This window comes from Notolepis coatsorum (genome assembly GCF_963971535.1).
Source record: "Notolepis coatsorum genome assembly, chromosome: 18".
NCBI lineage: Eukaryota > Metazoa > Chordata > Actinopteri > Aulopiformes > Paralepididae > Notolepis > Notolepis coatsorum.
This window is the reverse complement of record NC_140182.1, coordinates 9,281,953-9,304,452: the sequence shown is the minus strand read 5'-3', so window position 1 is coordinate 9,304,452 and position 22,500 is coordinate 9,281,953. Positions and strand designations below refer to the sequence as shown.

The 22,500-nt window shown below is 50.1% G+C and overlaps 1 protein-coding gene across 2 annotated transcripts in view; it reads left to right on the top strand.

Moving 5' to 3' along the window:
• The window catches only part of mob2a (MOB kinase activator 2a), a 145,909-nt gene that overhangs the window by 59,689 nt on the left and 63,720 nt on the right, over nucleotides 1-22,500 (top strand). The window contains exon 1 of one of the 2 annotated variants that reach the window (XM_084335567.1): nucleotides 63-482. The exons of the other annotated variant lie outside the window; for it this stretch is intronic. Within the exon in view, the coding sequence (XP_084191693.1) occupies nucleotides 445-482 (38 nt within the window). The 5' untranslated portion in view covers nucleotides 63-444. Of the gene's footprint in view, nucleotides 1-62; nucleotides 483-22,500 lie in introns of those variants that run through there. 2 annotated transcript variants of the gene reach the window in all.

Genomic DNA, 22,500 nt, shown 5'->3' with positions numbered 1-22,500 from the left:
AGGAGAGCGAGAGAGAGAGAGAGAGAGAGCGAGAGAGAGAGAGAGCGAGCGAGTGAAGGAGAGAGGAGGGCAGTCGCACTAGTTGGAAGAGAGAGAGAGAGAGAGAGAAGGGAACGCACTTCTTGTTTTTCGTGAATGAGTGTTTCTGCTCCGGGAGAGACTGCGAGGAGCCGGAGTGAGTGTTTGTGTTTCACAACCGAGCGACCGAGGCTGTGTGCTGCCAGGGGGACGCCTGTCTGTCTCGCTGTGAGCTGCCAGGGGGACGCTATAACCACCGTGCGGGAGGACGGAGCTATGCTGGAGCTGAGAGCCGCCCTACACCTGTAGGCCGGAGGAGAGAGAGGGGAGAGGAGAGGAGCAGGGAGGAGAGAGAGGAGCAGGGAGGGTAGCTGCTGGGTCGGACCCCCTCTTTAACCCACCCGCTCCGTCTCGGCTGTCGGCTGCATGGGGGTGCTGGTGTGTTGTGACTGCTTCTTCTATAGGTAGATACCAAGATACTCTCTCTCTCTCCTCTCTCTCTCTCTCTCTCTCTCTCTCTCTCTCTCTCTCTCTCTCTCTCTCTCTCCTCTCTCCCCTCGCTTTCTCTCTCTCTCTGTGTCTCTCTCTCTTTCTCTCTCTCTCTGTGTCTCTCTCTCTCTCTCCTCGATCACCTCCCACACCCGGCTTGTTTGTTGTCGTTTTGTTTCTCGTTATAAATCTCTCGTCGTCACTCACAGAAGATGATGTCGCTGTAACTTTAAATTTTGGTCTGCACCCCCCCTTCCTCCCCCTCCCTCCCTCCCTCCCTCCCTCCCTCCCTCTCTTCCTCTCCTCTCATTTGAGTCTGTTCTGTGGTTCTCTCTCTCTCTCTCTCTCTCTCTGCTCTGTGTCTTTGCGGTGTGGTGTTTGGAGGAGACATTTGAGGACATTGCTGCTGCTGTCGCAGGCAGACCGCTGTACATTTACATTTAGCTGAAACGCTTTTATCCAAAGCCACTTACAAGTTCTGTACAACAAGACAGCAGGAAGGGTACAACTCTATCAGCTGAGCAACAACGTTCATCAAAGTGTTGAGTGCTACAGTGTGGGTTAGTGTATTAGGACAAGTGCATGACAGTAAGGTTAGTTAGGCTTAGAGTTTAAAAATGTTTTTTTATAAATATATATTTGCGTTGTTTAGCTCTAGTCGGGACCTCTGGGAGGAGGAGGCGGGTCGTGAGTTCAGGACGTAGAAAATGGAACGCAGCCGACCTCCCGTGTTGTTGTGAGCTGAGGGAGCGGGTTAATGTTGGTCGGAGTGGAATGGCATGCGGCCCGGGTTATAGGGAAGAACTGGCACAGTTGGTCTCTCTTGTGTTGTCTCCCCCTGAACTCTCCTCTACCGTGCCCCTCGGCCGTGTGTGTGTGTGTGTGTGTGTGTGTGTGTGTGTGTGTGTGTGTGTGTGTGTGTGTGTGTGTGTGTGTGTGTGTGTGTGTGTGTGTGTGTGTGTGTGTGTGTGTGTGTGTGTGTGTGTGTGTGTGTGTGTGTGTGTGTGTGTGTGTGTGTGTGTGTGTGTGTGTGTGTGTGTGTGTGTGTGTGTGTGTGTGTGTGTGTGTGTGTGTGTGTGTGCGCGCGCGCGCGGTCGTTGTTTGTTTTGGACACGGTGTTCCTTCCCGCGGCGGCGCCAGGCGGTGGTGTGTTTTCTTTTTATTTATTTTTTTGAGCCACGGTCCGTCAGACTTTGCCCCTCATGTGTTCGCAGACGACCCGGTTTTAAAGCAAAGTGGACTTTTGCACTGGCGTTCGTTCGCCCCCAAAGTCCCGCCGTTGGAGAGATTTGTTTTGGAGTTTAGCATGTTGGGACCATGTAGGTCAGGGGGTCTCAAACTCAATGTACCTGGGGGCCGCTGGAGGTAGAGTCTGGGTGAGGCTGGGCCGCACCAAATATTCCACACAAAAAGGGTTTCAAGTATTTTTTTAAATTTTTATGGAAATGTATGGTTGAAACATGCAAACGTTCAAATGCACACACACTAATAAGCATTGGAGGCTTTTAACCAGGGCCAGACTGGGGAAATCATTCAGGCCAGGAAATATAGTGCAAAATATAGCCCCAGTCAGGCCACTTTTTAAGCGGGGGATCCCCCACCAGGAGATTTTGTGTTACGAAGACTTAATTTCCTGCATTCTGGTGCAGGAATTGTTTTATTTGTACCCTTTAAATGCCAGTGTTTGTGATGGCATGACTGCAAAAAAATAAAAGAAAATAAAAAAAAATATCATCCAGCGGGCCGCGAGTTTGAGACCCCTGATGTAGGTACTGGAAGCAGGGAGACTGTGTAGGGGTTAGTCAGCGACGTGGTACTGTAGGTGGAAGAGGAGGCAGAGGGTAGTCAGCGACGTGGTACTGTAGGTGGTAGAGGGGGCAGAGGGTAGTCAGCGACGTGGTACTGTAGGTGGAAGAGGGGGCAGAGGGTAGTCAGGGTGGTGCTGTAGGTGGAAGAGGAGGCAGAGGGTAGTCAGGGTGGTGCTGTAGGTGGAAGAGGGGGCAGAGGGTAGTCAGGGTGGTGCTGTAGGTGGAAGAGGGGGCAGAGGGTAGTCAGCGACGTGGTACTGTAGGTGGAAGAGGAGGCAGAGGGTAGTCAGCGACGTGGTACTGTAGGTGGAAGAGGGGGCAGAGGGTAGTCAGCGACGTGGTACTGTAGGTGGAAGAGGGGGCAGAGGGTAGTCAGCGACGTGGTACTGTAGGTGGAAGAGGAGGCAGAGGGTAGTCAGCGACGTGGTACTGTAGGTGGAAGAGGGGGCAGAGGGTAGTCAGCGACGTGGTACTGTAGGTGGAAGAGGGGGCAGAGGGTAGTCAGCGACGTGGTACTGTAGGTGGAAGAGGAGGCAGAGGGTAGTCAGCGACGTGGTACTGTAGGTGGAAGAGGAGGCAGAGGGTAGTCAGCGACGTGGTACTGTAGGTGGAAGAGGTGGCAGAGGGTAGTCAGCGACGTGGTGCTGTAGGTGGAAGAGGAGGCAGAGGGTAGTCAGCGACGTGGTACTGTAGGTGGAAGAGGTGGCAGAGGGTAGTCAGCGACGTGGTACTGTAGGTGGAAGAGGAGGCAGAGGGTAGTCAGCGACGTGGTACTGTAGTATAAAGGCTATATACACGTAAGGGATAATGTATCATTATGACGAGGTCATTGTCGCAAAATAATTGACCGACACAGAGTTTAGAACACAGAGGCATTTTAAACGTCAGTGAAGGTCAATTATTTTGCGACAATGACCGAGTATAGCTATACATTATCCCGCTTATTACATGGCTAACTTACTAACAATATACCTAATTCATTTTACACCATCGACGAGACGAGATCAAATGCAGACGCAGTTGTTCTGTGGCTCTGTCAGCCCAAATAAAGTGATTATTATTATTATCGCCGGCAGCCCGGCAGGTGTGTCTGATTGCACTGATCCAGTGTGTGTCAGTGGGGCTTGATTGCTCCAGCTGCGAAAAACAATAATCACCGGTGGTTATCGAAAAATAATTCACCGCTGTCAGGGGTAGTATTGACCAATCACAATCAAGCATTTCGGCGAATGTTAAAAAAACGCCATGTAATAAATATATATAACCTTGTAGCTCCTGATGAGGCTTTCGGTGCTGAGGGCCAGATTGTAGCTATAACAGACATATGTATGCAGCACACACACACACACACACACACACACACGCACAGCTGCATTGGATCAGACCTCACTGTGATTTAGAACACTCCATTGCTCGTCCAAAATATGAAGGGTGTGTGTTGTTTTAGGCCATATCCATGATGTGTGCCATGTAGGCAGTTGAAACACAGACACCTTGTGAGCGCTGGGCATGTTTCATGCTTCAGGGATGTGTTGGGTACTAATCACCACCACCAGGCGCTGGGACCGTGGGACTGATCCCTGAGCGCTGCCTGCCTGCCACTGATGCCTTTTTGGGTCATTAAACGGAAAAATAATCAGTTCTATTTTGGGCTTCCTCAGCACCTCTTGTCAGCCAATCGGGACAGGGCTCGGCGGCGATGTTATTCTGGCCTGATTGATGCGTTGTTTGTGTTGGCCCCGCCCCCACATGGGGCAGCAGCACCACCTCTAGTAAGTGCTGTCGGGTCTCAACGGGAGCGCTGTGTGCTGCGGAGCTCCGTGGACCCGCCTGCCAACACCCTGTCGGACCACGTCCGCTCCTCGGTCCATCATCTCAGGATGGAGAGAGAGAGGCCCGGTAGTCGAGCTCTCTTTCTGCACCAGAGAGAGGGGCCCGGTAGTCGAGCTCTCTTTCTGCACCAGAGAGAGGGAGGCCCGGTAGTCGAGCTCTCTTTCTGCACCAGAGAGGGGCCCGGTAGTCGAGCTCTCTTTCTGCACCAGAGAGAGGGGCCCGGTAGTCGAGCTCTCTTTCTGCACCAGAGAGAGGCCCGGTAGTCGAGCTCTCTTTCTGCACCAGAGAGGGGGGCCCGGTAGTCGAGCTCTCTTTCTGCACCAGAGAGAGGGGCCCGGTAGTCGAGCTCTCTTTCTGCACCAGAGAGAGGCCCGGTAGTCAAGCTCTCTTTCTGCACCAGAGAGAGGGGCCCGGTAGTCGAGCTCTCTTTCTGCACCAGAGAGGGGCCCGGTAGTCGAGCTCTCTTTCTGCACCAGAGAGAGGCCCGGTAGTCGAGCTCTCTTTCTGCACCAGAGAGGGGCCCGGTAGTCGAGCTCTCTTTCTGCACCAGAGAGAGGGCTGGTAGTCGAGCTCTCTTTCTGCACCAGAGAGAGGGGCCCGGTAGTCGAGCTCTCTTTCTGCACCAGAGAGAGGCCCGGTAGTCGAGCTCTCTTTCTGCACCAGAGAGAGGCCCGGTAGTCGAGCTCTCTTTCTGCACCAGAGAGAGGCCCGGTAGTCGAGCTCTCTTTCTGCACCAGAGAGGGGCCCGGTAGTCGAGCTCTCTTTCTGCACCAGAGAGAGGCCCGGTAGTCGAGCTCTCTTTCTGCACCAGAGAGAGAGGCCCGGTAGTCGAGCTCTCTTTCTGCACCAGAGAGAGGCCCGGTAGTCGAGCTCTCTTTCTGCACCAGAGAGAGGCCCGGTAGTCGAGCTCTCTTTCTGCACCAGAGAGAGAGGCCCGGTAGTCGAGCTCTCTTTCTGCACCAGAGAGAGGCCCGGTAGTCGAGCTCTCTTTCTGCACCAGAGAGAGGCCCGGTAGTGGAGCTCTCTTTCTGCACCAGAGAGAGGCCCTGTAGTCGAGCTCTCTTTCTGCACCAGAGAGAGGCCCGGTAGTCGAGCTCTCTTTCTGCACCAGAGAGAGGCCCGGTAGTCGAGCTCTCTTTCTGCACCAGAGAGAGAGGCCCGGTAGTCGAGCTCTCTTTCTGCACCAGAGAGAGGCCCGGTAGTCGAGCTCTCTTTCTGCACCAGAGAGAGGCCCGGTAGTCGAGCTCTCTTTCTGCACCAGAGAGAGAGGCCCGGTAGTCGAGCTCTCTTTCTGCACCAGAGAGAGGCCCGGTAGTCGAGCTCTCTTTCTGCACCAGAGAGAGGCCTGGTAGTCGAGCTCTCTTTCTGCACCAGAGAGAGGCCCGGTAGTCGAGCTCTCTTTCTGCACCAGAGAGAGGCCTGGTAGTCGAGCTCTCTTTCTGCACCAGAGAGGGGCCCGGTAGTCGAGCTCTCTTTCTGCACCAGAGAGAGGCCTGGTAGTCGAGCTCTCTTTCTGCACCAGAGAGAGGCCCGGTAGTCGAGCTCTCTTTCTGCACCAGAGAGAGGCCTGGTAGTCGAGCTCTCTTTCTGCACCAGAGAGGGGCCCGGTAGTCGAGCTCTCTTTCTGCACCAGAGAGAGGCCTGGTAGTCGAGCTCTCTTTCTGCACCAGAGAGAGGCCCGGTAGTCGAGCTCTCTTTCTGCACCAGAGAGGGGCCCGGTAGTCGAGCTCTCTTTCTGCACCAGAGAGAGGCCTGGTAGTCGAGCTCTCTTTCTGCACCAGAGAGGGGCCCGGTAGTCGAGCTCTCTTTCTGCACCAGAGAGAGGCCTGGTAGTCGAGCTCTCTTTCTGCACCAGAGAGAGGCCCGGTAGTCGAGCTCTCTTTCTGCACCAGAGAGAGGCCCGGTAGTCGAGCTCTCTTTCTGCACCAGAGAGAGGCCTGGTAGTCGAGCTCTCTTTCTGCACCAGAGAGAGGCCCGGTAGTCGAGCTCTCTTTCTGCACCAGAGAGAGGCCTGGTAGTCGAGCTCTCTTTCTGCACCAGAGAGGGGCCCGGTAGTCGAGCTCTCTTTCTGCACCAGAGAGAGGCCTGGTAGTCGAGCTCTCTTTCTGCACCAGAGAGAGGCCCGGTAGTCGAGCTCTCTTTCTGCACCAGAGAGAGGCCCGGTAGTCGAGCTCTCTTTCTGCACCAGAGAGGGGCCCGGTAGTCGAGCTCTCTTTCTGCACCAGAGAGAGGCCCGGTAGTCGAGCTCTCTTTCTGCACCAGAGAGAGAGGCCCGGTAGTCGAGCTCTCTTTCTGCACCAGAGAGAGGCCCGGTAGTCGAGCTCTCTTTCTGCACCAGAGAGAGGCCCGGTAGTCGAGCTCTCTTTCTGCACCAGAGAGAGGCCCGGTAGTCGAGCTCTCTTTCTGCACCAGAGAGAGGCCTGGTAGTCGAGCTCTCTTTCTGCACCAGAGAGAGGCCCGGTAGTCGAGCTCTCTTTCTGCACCAGAGAGAGGCCCGGTAGTCGAGCTCTCTTTCTGCACCAGAGAGAGGCCCGGTAGTCGAGCTCTCTTTCTGCACCAGAGAGAGAGGCCTGGTAGTCGAGCTCTCTTTCTGCACCAGAGAGGGGCCCGGTAGTCGAGCTCTCTTTCTGCACCAGAGAGAGGCCTGGTAGTCGAGCTCTCTTTCTGCACCAGAGAGAGGCCCGGTAGTCGAGCTCTCTTTCTGCACCAGAGAGAGGCCCGGTAGAGCTCTCTTTCTGCACCAGAGAGAGGCCCGGTAGAGCTCTCTTTCTGCACCAGAGAGAGGCCTGGTAGTCGAGCTCTCTTTCTGCACCAGAGAGAGGCCCGGTAGTCGAGCTCTCTTTCTGCACCAGAGAGAGGCCCGGTAGAGCTCTCTTTCTGCACCAGAGAGAGGCCCGGTAGTTGAGCTCTCTTTCTGCACCAGAGAGAGGCCCGGTAGTCGAGCTCTCTTTCTGCACCAGAGAGAGGCCTGGTAGTCGAGCTCTCTTTCTGCACCAGAGAGAGGCCCGGTAGTCGAGCTCTCTTTCTGCACCAGAGAGAGGCCCGGTAGTCGAGCTCTCTTTCTGCACCAGAGAGAGGCCCGGTAGTCGAGCTCTCTTTCTGCACCAGAGAGAGGCCCGGTAGTCGAGCTCTCTTTCTGCACCAGAGAGAGGCCCGGTAGTCGAGCTCTCTTTCTGCACCAGAGAGAGGCCCGGTAGTCGAGCTCTCTTTCTGCACCAGAGAGAGGCCTGGTAGTCGAGCTCTCTTTCTGCACCAGAGAGAGGCCCGGTAGTCGAGCTCTCTTTCTGCACCAGAGAGAGGCCCGGTAGTCGAGCTCTCTTTCTGCACCAGAGAGAGGCCCGGTAGTCGAGCTCTCTTTCTGCACCAGAGAGAGGCCCGGTAGTCGAGCTCTCTTTCTGCACCAGAGAGAGGCCCGGTAGTCGAGCTCTCTTTCTGCACCAGAGAGAGGCCCGGTAGTCGAGCTCTCTTTCTGCACCAGAGAGAGGCCTGGTAGTCGAGCTCTCTTTCTGCACCAGAGAGAGGCCCGGTAGTCGAGCTCTCTTTCTGCACCAGAGAGAGGCCCGGTAGTCGAGCTCTCTTTCTGCACCAGAGAGAGGCCCGGTAGTCGAGCTCTCTTTCTGCACCAGAGAGAGGCCCGGTAGTCGAGCTCTCTTTCTGCACCAGAGAGAGGCCCGGTAGTCGAGCTCTCTTTCTGCACCAGAGAGAGGCCCGGTAGTCGAGCTCTCTTTCTGCACCAGAGAGAGGCCCGGTAGTCGAGCTCTCTTTCTGCACCAGAGAGAGGCCTGGTAGTCGAGCTCTCTTTCTGCACCAGAGAGAGGCCCGGTAGTCGAGCTCTCTTTCTGCACCAGAGAGAGGCCCGGTAGTCGAGCTCTCTTTCTGCACCAGAGAGAGGCCCGGTAGTCGAGCTCTCTTTCTGCACCAGAGAGAGGCCCGGTAGTCGAGCTCTCTTTCTGCACCAGAGAGAGGCCCGGTAGTCGAGCTCTCTTTCTGCACCAGAGAGAGGCCCGGTAGTCGAGCTCTCTTTCTGCACCAGAGAGAGGCCTGGTAGTCGAGCTCTCTTTCTGCACCAGAGAGAGGCCCGGTAGTCGAGCTCTCTTTCTGCACCAGAGAGAGGCCCGGTAGTCGAGCTCTCTTTCTGCACCAGAGAGAGGCCCGGTAGTCGAGCTCTCTTTCTGCACCAGAGAGAGGCCCGGTAGTCGAGCTCTCTTTCTGCACCAGAGAGAGGCCCGGTAGTCGAGCTCTCTTTCTGCACCAGAGAGAGGCCCGGTAGTCGAGCTCTCTTTCTGCACCAGAGAGAGGCCTGGTAGTCGAGCTCTCTTTCTGCACCAGAGAGAGGCCCGGTAGTCGAGCTCTCTTTCTGCACCAGAGAGAGGCCCGGTAGTCGAGCTCTCTTTCTGCACCAGAGAGAGGCCTGGTAGTCGAGCTCTCTTTCTGCACCAGAGAGAGGCCCGGTAGTCGAGCTCTCTTTCTGCACCAGAGAGAGGCCCGGTAGTCGAGCTCTCTTTCTGCACCAGAGAGAGGCCCGGTAGTCGAGCTCTCTTTCTGCACCAGAGAGAGGCCTGGTAGTCGAGCTCTCTTTCTGCACCAGAGAGAGGCCCGGTAGTCGAGCTCTCTTTCTGCACCAGAGAGAGGCCCGGTAGTGGAGCTCTCTTTCTGCACCAGAGAGAGGCCCGGTAGTCGAGCTCTCTTTCTGCACCAGAGAGAGAGGCCCGGTAGTCGAGCTCTCTTTCTGCACCAGAGAGAGGCCCGGTAGTCGAGCTCTCTTTCTGCACCGTGGCATCGGGGTGAAATGGACCTTGTTGTTCGTGGCTGCCGGCCGGCCTGTATTATGTTCCCCATCGTACGGTGTGTGTTGGACAATAATGACTTGACGTTTTGCCGCCGTCGTCTGAGGTGAACTCTGTAGGGATACAGCTGATTAGAGCTATCACATGATGCACTTATCTGTGTTTCACTACGCGTGTGAGTGCATGATGCTTTACCAACTGTTTCGCCTGTTTTGTTGCAACACTACTATCACCAACATCTAAGAAGGGAGATCCCCCCTTGAACGGCCCTTCTAAGGTTTCTCTCCTCCACATTGCCTGTGGTGCACTTTTTCCTATTGCTAGGTTTTAGTGAGTTTTTCCCGTACCTTCGCGTGGGGTGTGTCTGGGAGTGTTGCATTTATTCTGCATTTATTTAAAATTGTTTGGACTTTATGGTGTTTTTGTTTTTTGTTCTTGACTTATTGTGATGTTTCTTCTTGACTTGTTTAAAGAAGACGTGTACGGCCCATGGGGACATTAACGTGTGTTGTCGGTAGGGATGGGTACCTTTCACATTTGAACCGGTACCGGTACCTGTGAATCGATACCGGTACTCAACGGTACCTTTTTTCGGTACTTTAGTCTCAAGAAATTTAATTTACCTACCTCAGTCGTAAAAAAATTATCCAAACTTCAAATAACTACAATTTCGACAGTTTTCGGCTTGTCATTGCTCCGACTGCTTTGTTGTTGAATCAAGTCAAATCCTAGGTAAGCATATATTGTGCGTGTGAACGTTGACATGGAAAAAAAAAAGTAAAAAAAAAAATATTAATAAAAAATATTTTCTTTTATTTTCTTTTTATTATTTTTTGGTTTCTCACTTGATTCGATACTCGGTAGTACCGACGTGTTTCGGTTCGGTACCTCAAAAGTACCGAATTCGGTACCCATCCCTAGTTGTCGGGCCTTACAAATACATTTTATTTGATTTGATTTGATTAGAGCGGGCTGGACGTTAGGGAGAATATATCGGCATTGACCACGGTAATCGCAAGGTGATGACGATGGGTTCCGACGTGTTTATGTTTTGTGTTATGTCATCATGTGTCGGCTTCAGAGGGCCATGTGTTCTGTTCTCCGTCCCCCTCGCTGTGTCTCCGTCCCACAGATCAACTCATCTGATGGGTTCAGCTCACCGGTCTTGTTCACCCGTCGGCCGTCACAAGGAGTCTGTAGTGGAAAGTAGGGCTGCGCGATTAATTGAAAAAAAAATCTTGATCTCATTTATAAATTATGACCCCCCCCCCCCCCCCCCCCCCCCTTTACTTAACTTTTTAAAATGATGACGATTCTGACTTGAGTTATTTTGTATGTTACATACACCACAAGAGACTTTTAAGTTTAAGTCAAGCACTTGTATATATGTTATGTTTAAGTTTAAGTCAAGCATGATTTTATTGAAAAAATAAGAATCGTGTGAGAGAATCGTGATCTCAATTCTTAAGAGAGAAAAATCGTGATTCACATTTTAGCAAGAATCGTGCAGCAGCCCTAGTGGAAACGTAAAGCTACCTGCTCCTCTGTCCCTGAAGCTAGACTCAGGCCTCGTCTCCACTGGGAGTTAAAATGTCCTTGTCTCCACTGGGAGTTAAAATGTCCTTGTCTCCACTGGGAGTTAAAATGTCCTTGTCTCCACTGGGAGTTAAAATGTCCGCATCTCCACTGGGAGTTAAAATGTCCTCGTCTCCACTGGGAGTTAAAATGTCCTCGTCTCCACTGGGAGTTAAAATGTCCTCTGCTCCTCGTCTCCACTGAGAGTTAAAATGTCCTCGTCTCCACTGGGAGTTAAAATGTCCTCTGCTCCTCGTCTCTCCTGTCACTCTCCACAGAGGGGGGGGGGGGGAGACGTGCCGTGGCTTACATAGTAACCAGACCGTCAGTCAGAGATCTGACCTTTGCTTTTTTGGCTGCCGCAATATTGCATCACCGGTGGAAGATAGCATGACCTCAACACGTGGACGTGTGTATTTAGATGGGTGGGGGCGGACAGAAAGACACACACACGCACACACGTAGCGGTCTTGGTGTAGCTGAAGGTGAAGGTTAACGGGTCTTGGTGTAGACGAGGCCCCCCCCAGAGGTTTCCAGGTCGCCTCTATACTTTCCACAAGCAAGTTGTCCTTCCGCGTTGCTCTGATTGGCCACGCACGTTTCTGGTCATGTGACGTGTGCGCCCAATCGTGTGACGGCAAGTTCTTTGGACGGTTAAGCTTAGGCGACTCTTTCGAAGTTGGTTAAGGTTAGAGTTTGTCTTAGAGCAGGGCGATAGAACGCCAGCCCTGATTCCAAACTCTAACCTTAACCAACTTCGAAAGAGTCGCCTAAGCTTAACCAGTGATAAACTAGGCGTTAGGTAGTTTGCTGCTGGTCGAGGCGGAAATGGGCGCGTCACGTGATTGGGTGCATATGTCACATGACCAGAAACGTCAGTGGCCAATCGGATCGCACCAGAAACGGCAGTGGCCGATCAGATTCGCAAAACACGAACGCGGAAGCATAAATGCGTTAGGATTCGAATAGACGCTTCCAGGTCGCCGCTCCTCCTCGCTCCACAAAGGCGTGTAAAGTTGATTCTCAGGAACAGGAAATTATTTATGTTCTCTCAGGGTTGTTGTTTGTTCTGCACTGCGGCAGTATGAGTTGCTGTTGTTGTTGCTGTTGTTGTTGTTGTTGTTGTTGTTGTTTGTTCTGCACTGTGGCAGTATTTAGATTTTTTTATTTAGATTTTATTACGGATCCCCCATTAGCTGGTGCCATTATGGCAACCGGGGGTTCAATCAATCAATCAATCAATCAATCAATCACACAAAAGAAACATACAAAAACAATTATTATTGCAAAACAAAATTATTAAAAGTCAGTCCTCAACACGCACAATGCATAATGAAGCTAACAATTAAGATGGCTAAAATTACATGCGAGCACAGAAAGAAAGAAAACAAAAAAAACAAAACTAAATACTTTACAGTGTTAAATACAATTTAAGATTCATTTTTTAAAGTGAATCTACTGTAAATGCAGCAGAGGTTTTGAGGCAGGTTATTCCAAAGAGTTAATGGTCTAAAAATAAAAGATCCCCTTAAAGCGTTGGCTTTTGGACCTGGCAAAGTATGAGCTGTTGTTGCTGTTATTGTTGTTTGCTCTGCAGTGCGGCAGTATGAGTTGTTGCTGTTGTTGTTGTTGTTGTTGTTGTTGACGACGGCCCGCTGCTGGAACATCTAGACCTGGTGGCTCCTCAACATCCTCGGGATTTATGTCTCTGTTCACCCAGAGAGAGAGAGAGAGAGAGAGAGAGAGAGACAGAGAGAGAGAGAGAGAGAGAGTGTGTGTTGTGTGTCACTACTGTAAGTGTGTGTTGTGTGTGTGTTGTGTATCACTACTGTAAGTGTGTGTGTGTGTGTGTTGTGTATCACTACTGTAAGTGTGTGTGTGTTGTGTATCACTACTGTAAGTGTGTGTGTTGTGTATCACTACTGTAAGTGTGTGTGTGTTGTGTGTCACTACTGTAAGTGTGTGTGTGTTGTGCATCACTACTGTAAGTGTGTGTGTTGTGTATCACTACTGTAAGTGTGTGTGTTGTTTGTGTTGTGTATCACTACTGTAAGTGTGTGTGTGTTGTGTATCACTACTGTAAGTGTGTGTTGTGTATCACTAAGTGTGTGTGTTGTGTATCACTACTGTAAGTGTGTGTGTTGTGCATCACTACTGTAAGTGTGTGTGTGTGTGTGTTGTGCATCACTACTGTAAGTGTGTGTGTGTGTGTGTGTGTTGTGCATCACTACTGTAAGTGTGTGTGTGTGTGTGTGTGTGTGTGTGTGTGTGTTGTGTATCACTACTGTAAGTGTGTGTGTGTGTGTGTGTGTGTGTGTGTGTGTGTTGTGTATCACTACTGTAAGTGTGTTGTGCATCACTACTATAAGTGTGTGTGTTGTGCATCACTACTATAAGTGTGTGTGTTGTGCATCACTACTATAAGTGTGTGTGTTGTGCATCACTACTGTAAGTGTGTGTTGTTGTGTTTCACTAAGTGTGTGTGTGTTGTGCATCACTACTGTAAGTGTGTGTGTGTTGTTGTGTTTCACTAAGTGTGTGTGTGTGTTGTGTATCACTACTGTAAGTGTGTGTGTGTGTGTGTGTGTGTGTGTGTTGTGTGTCACTGAGTGTGTATTGTGTGTCACTCAGCAGAGCTCCCTCTATAACCCAGATGCCATGTGTCTCTCATTAGTGTCTCTCTGGCAGCTGGGTCAGTTCCTCAGTCTCTCTGAGGCTCAACAAGAACACCATGCTCCTCCAAAACCACCACTCTCTCTATCTCTCTCTCCCTCCCTCCCTCCTCTCTGCTCCTCTCTCTCTGTCGCTCTCCCTCCTCTCCTCTCTCTCTCCCTCTTTCTCTCTCTCGCCCTCTTTCTCTCTCCCTCTCTTTCTCCCCCCCATCTCTCTATCTCTCCCTCCTCCTCTCTCTTCTCTCTCTCTCCCTCTTTCTCTTTCTCCCTCCTTCTCTCTCTCCCTCTCGTTCTTTCTCTCCCTCTTTCTCTCTCTCTCTCTCTCTCTCTCTCTCTCTCTCTCTCTCTCTCCCTCTTTCTCTCTCCCTCACTCTCCCTCCCCTCTCTCTATCCCTCTTTATTCCCCCCCCCTCTCTCTCTCTCTCCCTCTCACTCTCACTCTCCCTCTTTCTCTCTCTCCTTCCCTCTCACTCTCCCTCTTCCTCTCGCTCTCTCTCCCTCCCGCTCTCTCTCCCTCCCTCTCGCTCTCTCTCACCCCGGGCCAGAGACCCTGCCCGACCGACCGGCGTGGAGCTTGTCCTGAATTAGACGGGGCTGAAAGTAACGCTGTTGCTATTCCAGGAGCAGGTTTAGCCTAAAGAAGGTGTTCAGCAGCGTCGCTCAGCAGATGTTGGATCAGTCTGACCCTGCTGTGAAAACCAACCCTGTCCTTCTTCAATCCAGTTTCATCATGAAGTTTCTATTTAAAGCTCCCTGGAGGAATGAGCCGTGATGATGAGGCCGGTCATCAGTGCTGCTTCTAAAGACTAGGAGTAGGGATGCAGTGCACCGATCCCACTTGTTCAGTCCAGATACCGATACCTGGCTTTATACCGATACCGAGTACCGATCCGATACCCATACCATTATCTGAAATAATAATAATTTTATATATAAATCTAACCCTAACTAACCTTACTGTCATGCACTTATAAACTAACCTACACTGTAGCACTCAACACTTTGATGAACATTGTTACTCAGCTGATAGAGTTGTGCCCTTCCTGATGACTTGTCGTACAGAACTTGTAAGTCGCTTTGGATAAAAAGAGTCAGCTAAATGACTAAATGTAAATGTAAATACCCATTGTTCAATTAATAAACTGTAGGCCTCACTGTGTGGAAGAGACTGGGATCATTATTTTGTGCAAGGAAACATCAGGCTTGACTTAAAACATTACTTTCCTAACTTAGTGAAACGAAATGTAACAAATTAACACATAGATATAAATGTACTGAATTGTTATTTCTTATTATATTATATAAAAAAAGATTTATCCGATTTTCTTTTCTTTTTTACCGATACCCGATCCAGCTATTTTAGTGATATCGGGGCCGATATCCAATATCAATATCGGATCGGTGCATCCCTAACTAAGAGTAGAGAGACAGGAGCTGTTCTAATGGAATACTAAGAGTAGAGAGAGAGAGGATCTGTCCTCCACACGGCTATAATGGACTCTCGCCCGTGTGATTATTACAGAGAGAAGACATGGGCTAGACGAGCCCCAGAGAAAACACATTTGATTAGTAGTATTTTATTTGGTCCTGGTCTGGATCTATTGACGTTTTGATATCATATTATAGATATCTGTCCCATCTTCTGTACTCGAACGACCTGCTCCCTGTCTGTCTGGGTTTGGGCGTCAGGCACCCAGTAAGGACATGACCTGTGTGTGTAGTGTGAGCCTGTTAGCATAGATCTACCATGAAAGGTTCCTCTGACGACCTGTGTGTGTTGTGTGAGCCTGTTAGCATAGATCTACCATGAAAGGTTCCTGTGACCTGTGTGTTGTGTGAGCCTGTTAGCATAGATCTACCATGAAAGGTTCCTCTGACCTGTGTGTGTTGTGTGAGCCTGTTAGCATAGATCTACCATGAAAGGTTCCTCTGACCTGTGTGTGTTGTGTGAGCCTGTTAGCATAGATCTACCATGAAAGGTTCCTCTGACGACCTGTGTGTGTTGTGTGAGCCTGTTAGCATAGATCTACCATGAAAGGTTCCTGTGACGACCTGTGTGTGTTGTGTGAGCCTGTTAGCATAGATCTACCATGAAAGGTTCCTCTGACCTGTGTGTGTTGTGTGAGCCTGTTAGCATAGATCTACCATGAAAGGTTCCTCTGACCTGTGTATGTAGTGTGAGCCTGTTAGGCTGTATCTATGCATTGCTAACAGTCTCGCATATTGTCTACATTTCTGAAACGGTAAGGAAAGCTATGCTCAGGACAGCTGGTAATGAGGATAACATTATAAAATAACATAACATAACATTATAAGTAACATAACATCATAACACAATAACATAACATTTATAACGTTAAATATCAATATGATATAAAACCACGTGTGCTGATTAGTAAACGGGCTTATAGTTAGACTGGTATGGTCCTTGGGGTATACAGTAGGTCTCCCTAGTTATCAGATATAAATGTATTGCCTATATTTTATTGTAAAGTATAATATATAACCGATCTTACCTTATCTCTCTCTTTCTCTCACTCTCCCTCTTTCCCTCTCTCTCTCTCTCTCTCTCTCTCTCTCTCTCTCTCTCTCTCTCTCTCTCTCTCACGCTCTCGCTTTCCCTCTTTATCTTTCTCTCTCTCTCCCTTATTTAAGTATACTATAATCGATCTTACCTTACCTTTTTTTTTTTCTCTCTCTCTCTCTCTCTCGCTCTCTCGCTCTCTCTCTCTCTCCCTTATTTAAGTATAATATAACGGATCTTACCTTATCTCTCTCTCTTTCTCCCCCCCCCCCCCCTCTCTCTCTCTCTCTCTCTCTCTCTCTCTCCCCCCCCCCCCTCTCTCTCTCTCCCCCCCCCTCTCTCTCTATCTCTCTCTCCCCCTTATTTAAGTATAATTATATAACCCATCTTACTTCATCATCTGCAGCCCTGTGCAGAGAGAAGGCATGAGCTGGGGACATTTGATCCAGTAAGGAGGACATGTGTCTGCTATAGAAGACACTATTTATGGACACTGTAACGCACAGGGTGACAAGTGGCTCAGGAGGTAGAGCGGTCGTCTGGTAATAATCAGAAGGTTCCTGGTTCCATCCCGGCTCCTCCCGGCAGCATTTCGAAGTGTCCTTGAGCAAGACACTTAACCCCTAACTGCTCCCGTGGTTGCCTCGGTGTGTGAGTCAGTGGGTGATGCGAGGCACAAGTATCACTGTACATATTAATAATAATACAACTCTGTACATACATCTGATTAGCTCTGTTACTACAGTAGCACTAGTTTAATCACCTGTACACATTGTATATTACTGTTGCACTTTACTGTTACATTTGTACTCTGGTTGGATGCCAAACTAATTTTTGTGTTGTACTGTACGTGTGCTGTATGATGATGACGATGCATTTGAATATAATCTAATAAGTTGTAAAGCTCTGGATAAAAGCTGTTTATATAAATGCAGTCCATTTAAACAAGAGACACTGTGGTCAGGTTGGACTGACTGACTGACTGACTGACTGACTGACTGACTGACTGACTGACTGACTGACTGACTGACTGACTGACTGACTGACTGACTGACTGACTGACTGACTGACTATCTCTCTCTCTCCCTCGCTCTCCCTCTCTCTCTCTTTTTCTCTCTCACCCTCTTTCTCTCTCCCTCTCCCTCCTCTCACCCTCTCTTTCTCCCCCCCATCTCTCTATCTCTCCCTCCTCTTCTCTCTCTCCCTCTTTCTCTCTCTCTCTCCCTCTCTTTCTTTCTCTCCCTCTTTCTCTCTCCCTCTCTCTCCTTTATTTCTCTTTCTCTCTCTCTCTCCCTCCCTCCCTCTTTCTCTCTCCCTCTTTCTTTCGCTCTCCCTCCTCTCTCTATATCCCTCTTTATTCCCCTCTCTCTCCCTCCCTCTTTCTCTCTCCCTCTTTCTTTCGCTCTCCCTCCTCTCTCAGTATCCCTCTTTATTCCCCCCTCTCTCTTTCTCTCTCTCCCTCTCACTCTCCCTCTTTCTCTCTCTTTCCCTCTCGCTCTCGACCGACCGACCGTCTCTGTTTTCACCCGTGCTCCACTGCAGACCTCACGCATGGGGCCAGCTACGGAACTATGATGCTGTGTGTGTGTGTGTGTGTGTGTGTGTGTGTGTGTGTGTGTGTGTGTGTGTGTGTGTGTGTGTGTGTGTGTGTGTGTGTGTGTGTGTGTGTGTGTGTGTGTGTGTGTGTGTGTGTGTGTGTGTGTGTGTGTGTGTGTGTGTGTGTGTGTGTGTGTGTGTGTGTGTGTGTGTGTGTGTGTGTGTGTGTGTGTGTGTGTGTGTGTGTGTGTGTGTGTGTGTGTGTGTGTGTGTGTGTGTGTGTGTGTGTGTGTGTGTGTGTGTGTGTGTGTGTGCCTCCACATATAGCCTGGATCTGCACCATCAGCACACACGTGCACACACACACCTACCTCAATGGAAAAGCACATGGTCTTCTTCCAGCCTTTTCATCACTAATGAAGTTTGATTCAATCTGATCATCACTTCCTGTCTGGAGGACAATTGAGGACAATAACAAGGGGCTTCAGACAGACCGCTGTGTGTGCGTGCGTGCGTGTGTACGGTATTCACGGGAGACTGCAATTCGAAACTGGCCCCCACAAATGTCCTAACCCAGTTGTGCAGTAAATGACCAAGTATGGCTTTGTCAGTATTACAGTGTACAGTGTCCCCAACCCCCCCCCCCCCCCCACCTCCAATGTACAGTAGGCTTGTGATGATGTCTTTCTACCATTAGGTTAGGGTTGTGATGTCTCTCTACCATTAGGTTAGGGTTGTGGTGATGTCTCTCTACCATTAGGTTAGGGTTGTGGTGATGTCTCTCTACCATTAGGTTAGGGTTGTGGTGATGTCTCTCTACCATTAGGTTAGGGTTGTGGTGTCTTTCTACCATTAGGTTAGGGTTGTGGCGTCTTTCTACCATTAGGTTAGGGTTGTGGTGTCTTTCTACCATTAGGTTAGGGTTGTGATGTCTCTCTACCATTAGGTTAGGGTTGTGATGTCTCTCTACCATTAGGTTAGGGTTGTGATGTCTCTCTACCATTAGGTTAGGGTTGTGATGTCTCTCTACCATTAGGTTAGGGTTGTGATGTCTCTCTACCATTAGGTTAGGGTTGTGATGTCTCTCTACCATTAGGTTAGGGTTGTGATGTCTCTCTACCATTAGGTTAGGGTTGTGATGTCATTATGTGACAGGGAAAGGGTTTAATGAGATGACTTAATAGTAGTCCTTTAGGGCGGTTAGGTGGCCGAGCGGAGATTGCGTTCGTCACCAGCCCCGGAGCTGAGCTGGATTTGCCTGTTCGAATCCAGCTCACAGCTCCGGGGTGTCACCAGCTTGGCTGGCCGTCTGCACTGATACAATTGGCTGTATCAGAGGGTGGGAGAAGCTGGCGGGGTGGGTCCGGGGTCGTTGTAAACAGCGACTCCTACAGTTCGGTCGGGGCGCCTGCTAAGCGCGGATTGGACGTGAGGGGGATAGTGTGGTCCTCCCACACGCTACGCCCTCTCAATGAGAATCCGCGCTGCCAGGTGAAAAAGAAGCGGTGATTGGCTGGACGTGTGTCGGAGGAAGCACGTGGTAGCCTCCACTCTCCCAGATGATCTGACTGTGGGGGGTTAAGTGCGCAGCGACCAGAGAAGGGACCTGGGAATTGGCATACGACTAACATTGGGATGGGAGAAAATCGGAGGAAAATGGAGGGGGAAAAAGACCAAAAAAAAAAAAAAAAAATAGTAGTCCTTTAGGCCTGACCTAGGCCTGTGAGGACATGACTGTAGTCCTTTAGGCCTGTGAGGACATGACTGTAGTCCTTTAGGCCTGTGAGGACATGACTGTAGTCCTTTAGGCCTGTGAGGACATGCCTGTAGTCCTTTAGGCCTGTGAGGAACATGACTGTAGTCCTTTAGGCCTGTGAGGACATGACTGTAGTCCTTTAGGCCTGTGAGGACATGACTGTAGTCCTTTAGGCCTGTGAGGACATGACTGTAGTCCTTTAGGCCTGTGAGGACATGACTGTAGTCCTTTAGGCCTGTGAGGACATGCCTGTAGTCCTGTAGGCCTGTGAGGACATGACTGTAGTCCTGTAGGCCTGACCTAGGCCTGTGTGAAACGACTGACACACAAACTGTGTCTCGTGGGATGCTGTGAGGGGCTGGACGTGGTGGTAGTGAACAGGGTGTAGTTGCAGCAGTAGCCCTTGGGTTCTTTCTTACTCACTGGCCTCTGGGAACAAGAGGCCCAATTCAGGGGAGACAGGAAGCGCCTGGGCGCCGCACTTCCTGTTTATGGAGTTTGTCTCCAAGCGAAGGGTGAGAGCGAGAGGGAGGGAGGGGCTGGTTGTTAAACGGTGCAACCCTAGAGGGACACAGAGTGGGTGGAGGTGGTATGGAGGTAGGTTGTCATGGTTACTCACACGCACTCTCTCTCTCTCTCTCTCTCGGCCCGCATAGCTGTATAATTGCCTCGGTGCTGCAGTGTGTTTGGCAGCTGTGTGTGCAGCGCCCTCATTAGTCTCAGTTATCTGCCATCGGACTGGTGCCGTTAGTTACCCACCATGGGAGAGAGGGAGGGAGGGAGGAGGGAGGAGGGGAGGGAGGGAGAGGGGGGGTGGGGGGGGAGGGAGGGAGGAGAGAGGAAGGGAGGAGAGAGGGAGGGAGGAGGGAGGAGAGGGAGGGGAGGGAGGGAGGGAGGAGAGGAAGGGAGGAGAGAGGGGAGGGAGGGAGGGAGGAGAGAGGGAGGGGGGAGGAGAGAGGGGGGAGGGAGGGGGAGGGAGGGAGGGAGGGGGGAGGGATGGAGGAGAGAGGGGGGAGGGAGGGGGGGAGGGATGGAGGGGGGAGAGGGGAGGGAGGAGAGTGGGAGAGATGGAAGAGATGGGGGTGCTTAATGTCTGAAGGAGTCGACTGAAGGCTTCTTGTCCTCTGCAAAAGCATGCAATTGGTCCACTGATGGATACATCTTGATATTTGTCTAGTCTAGTGTGTTCATTAGACGGGTGAAATCCTCTTTCAGGTGCCTCTGTGCCTGTTTTCGTAGGCAGTTAGCCTCTGGTATGCGTGCCATTAGCGTTAGCCACGATTCTAGGCCTCTTTTCTTTGGAAAGAATGATAAAAAAAATATATATATTTATTATTATTTTTTTCTTTTTATATTCGACTAAGAGGTTGGCAGTCGACTACGGCTCCTTTCGACCGATTAGTCGACTAATAGGTGTCAGCCCTAATATGTTCACATGCTTGGTGTTCTAGAAACCATATTTTTTTTTTACTTTGAGTTTAAAAGTAGTAAAACTGTTCCACAACACACTTCCCTGCACTGGTGACGATACATTTCTGACCCAAAGTGGTGTGTTGGCGCTGCTGCACCTCGCGGTCCTCTCTAGAGGTCGACCTATAGTCCTATGATGACCACGGTCGGACTTTTCTTTTTTACTCGACGTCGGCAGAACTGAAAGTGTTCACATTGGCACCGATGTGCGTTCACGTGGGCGCTACACAGTGACATAATGTGACCCTTCCTTCTTTTTATAGTCACCTTGTGGACCAGCAGGAAGTGATGGGAACAAAGCAGGGGAAAAGTGGAATGTGTCCACTAGTGGGCGTGGCCTCGGAGAGACCCTGGTGGCTAGACCAGATCTGCCGGGTGGTCGTCTTGATAGCAGAGAAAAGAAACCCTGGTGGCTAGACCAGATCTGCCGGGTGGCCGTCTTGATAGCAGAGGAACACTGATGGCTGCTAGACCAGATCTGCCGGGTGGTCGTCTGATAGCAGAGGAACCCTGATGGCTGCTAGACCAGATCTGCCGGGTGGTCGTCTGATAGCAGAGGAACCCTGATGGCTTGCTAGACCAGATCTGCCGGGTGTGGCTCCCCGCCGCCCGGGACCACTGAGTCCTAAACGAGTCATAATGCGCGGCTTCACCAAATGTAGTACCATTTTAACTCATTCCCCGCCAACGACGAGTATGCTCGTTATTGGCCCGCCAATCGTTGAACGCCGACAACGAGTATACTGGTTATTTGATTGTTATTTATTTTATTCCATATGTCTATTTGTTACAGGCGCACAGACTCGGGGTTAACATGGGGAATCCTCATGAGAATGTAAAAGTGCAATACCGGCCGCATCACGCTAGACGGCGGTATCGAGCACCCTTCTCTTACCTTGTATCTTTCTCTGTGGGATGGCCCCAGGTCTCCGGTTTCATGTTTCCTTGTCGGGCGAGGGCAGCCGTTCTGCCTGGTTGTTCCATCGAAGCGCGTCAAATATCTCCAATCCATATGTTGTGGTGAATTATGCCGTTGACGAAATGGACATTGAATGGATATACCAGATGGCGATCAAACAATTGGGATATTATTTTTGCAATACTCCCGGCCACAGGTAAGGGCGATTTTGACGTCAATTTTAAGCTTGATCCTGCAATGCTTTCATACCGATCGGGCTGATAACCGTTTTTAGTGTTCAATGCGAATGCCGTTACTGTCAATCAAATAATCAGAAATGACCCCCCCCCCCCCCCCCCCCTTCATGCATTCATGATGGAACATAATAGCTATGATGTAGATTTGATTTCGGGATAATAGCGTGGTACAGGCAAGACATGGCAACGTCTATAGTGGAATCGACATATAGTGCTTTAACTCAGGCATTTCATGAATTACCCTAGACCGCTCTAAAACCATACTTATATTCACCACGGTATAAGACTGGAACGCATGGATGGAAAAATTCATTCTTTCTCACATATTGAACGATACATAGGTGATGTCAAATGGGCCATAGTATTGTAATCCATAGCTATATTATAGAATATAGTTATAGCTCTACAAACAAGGTGACGCACTCCTATCGTTAACGTTTGGCAATGCGACCACAGGGCTAAACCCCGGCGTTGAATGAGTTAACAACAGAGTAATAATATATTACCTTTACACAATGTAGTGCATGAATGGTTTTTAAAATGTGTAATTATTACTTTCCAAATAAACTTCCAATAATTCCATGGAAACACATGGGTAGCCATGAGAAAGGCACATCAATATGACAACAAAGACAAATAGCAGACCTCGTTTAAAAACGAACTAGTCTACCTTAACCCCTTTATCAATTTTGGGTTTATAAAAAATCTGTACTGAAATGACGAGGTATCTTTGCTTTTCGTATATTAGGCAGTTTATTATGTATTAGAATTAGGTAGGGGCCGAATTCGTGTGCGAGTACTTTTTCCTTCTTTTTCTCTCTCTAATTAAAGTTTCTAAACTAACTGTGTCTCTCTTTCTCTCTCTCTCTCCCCCTCT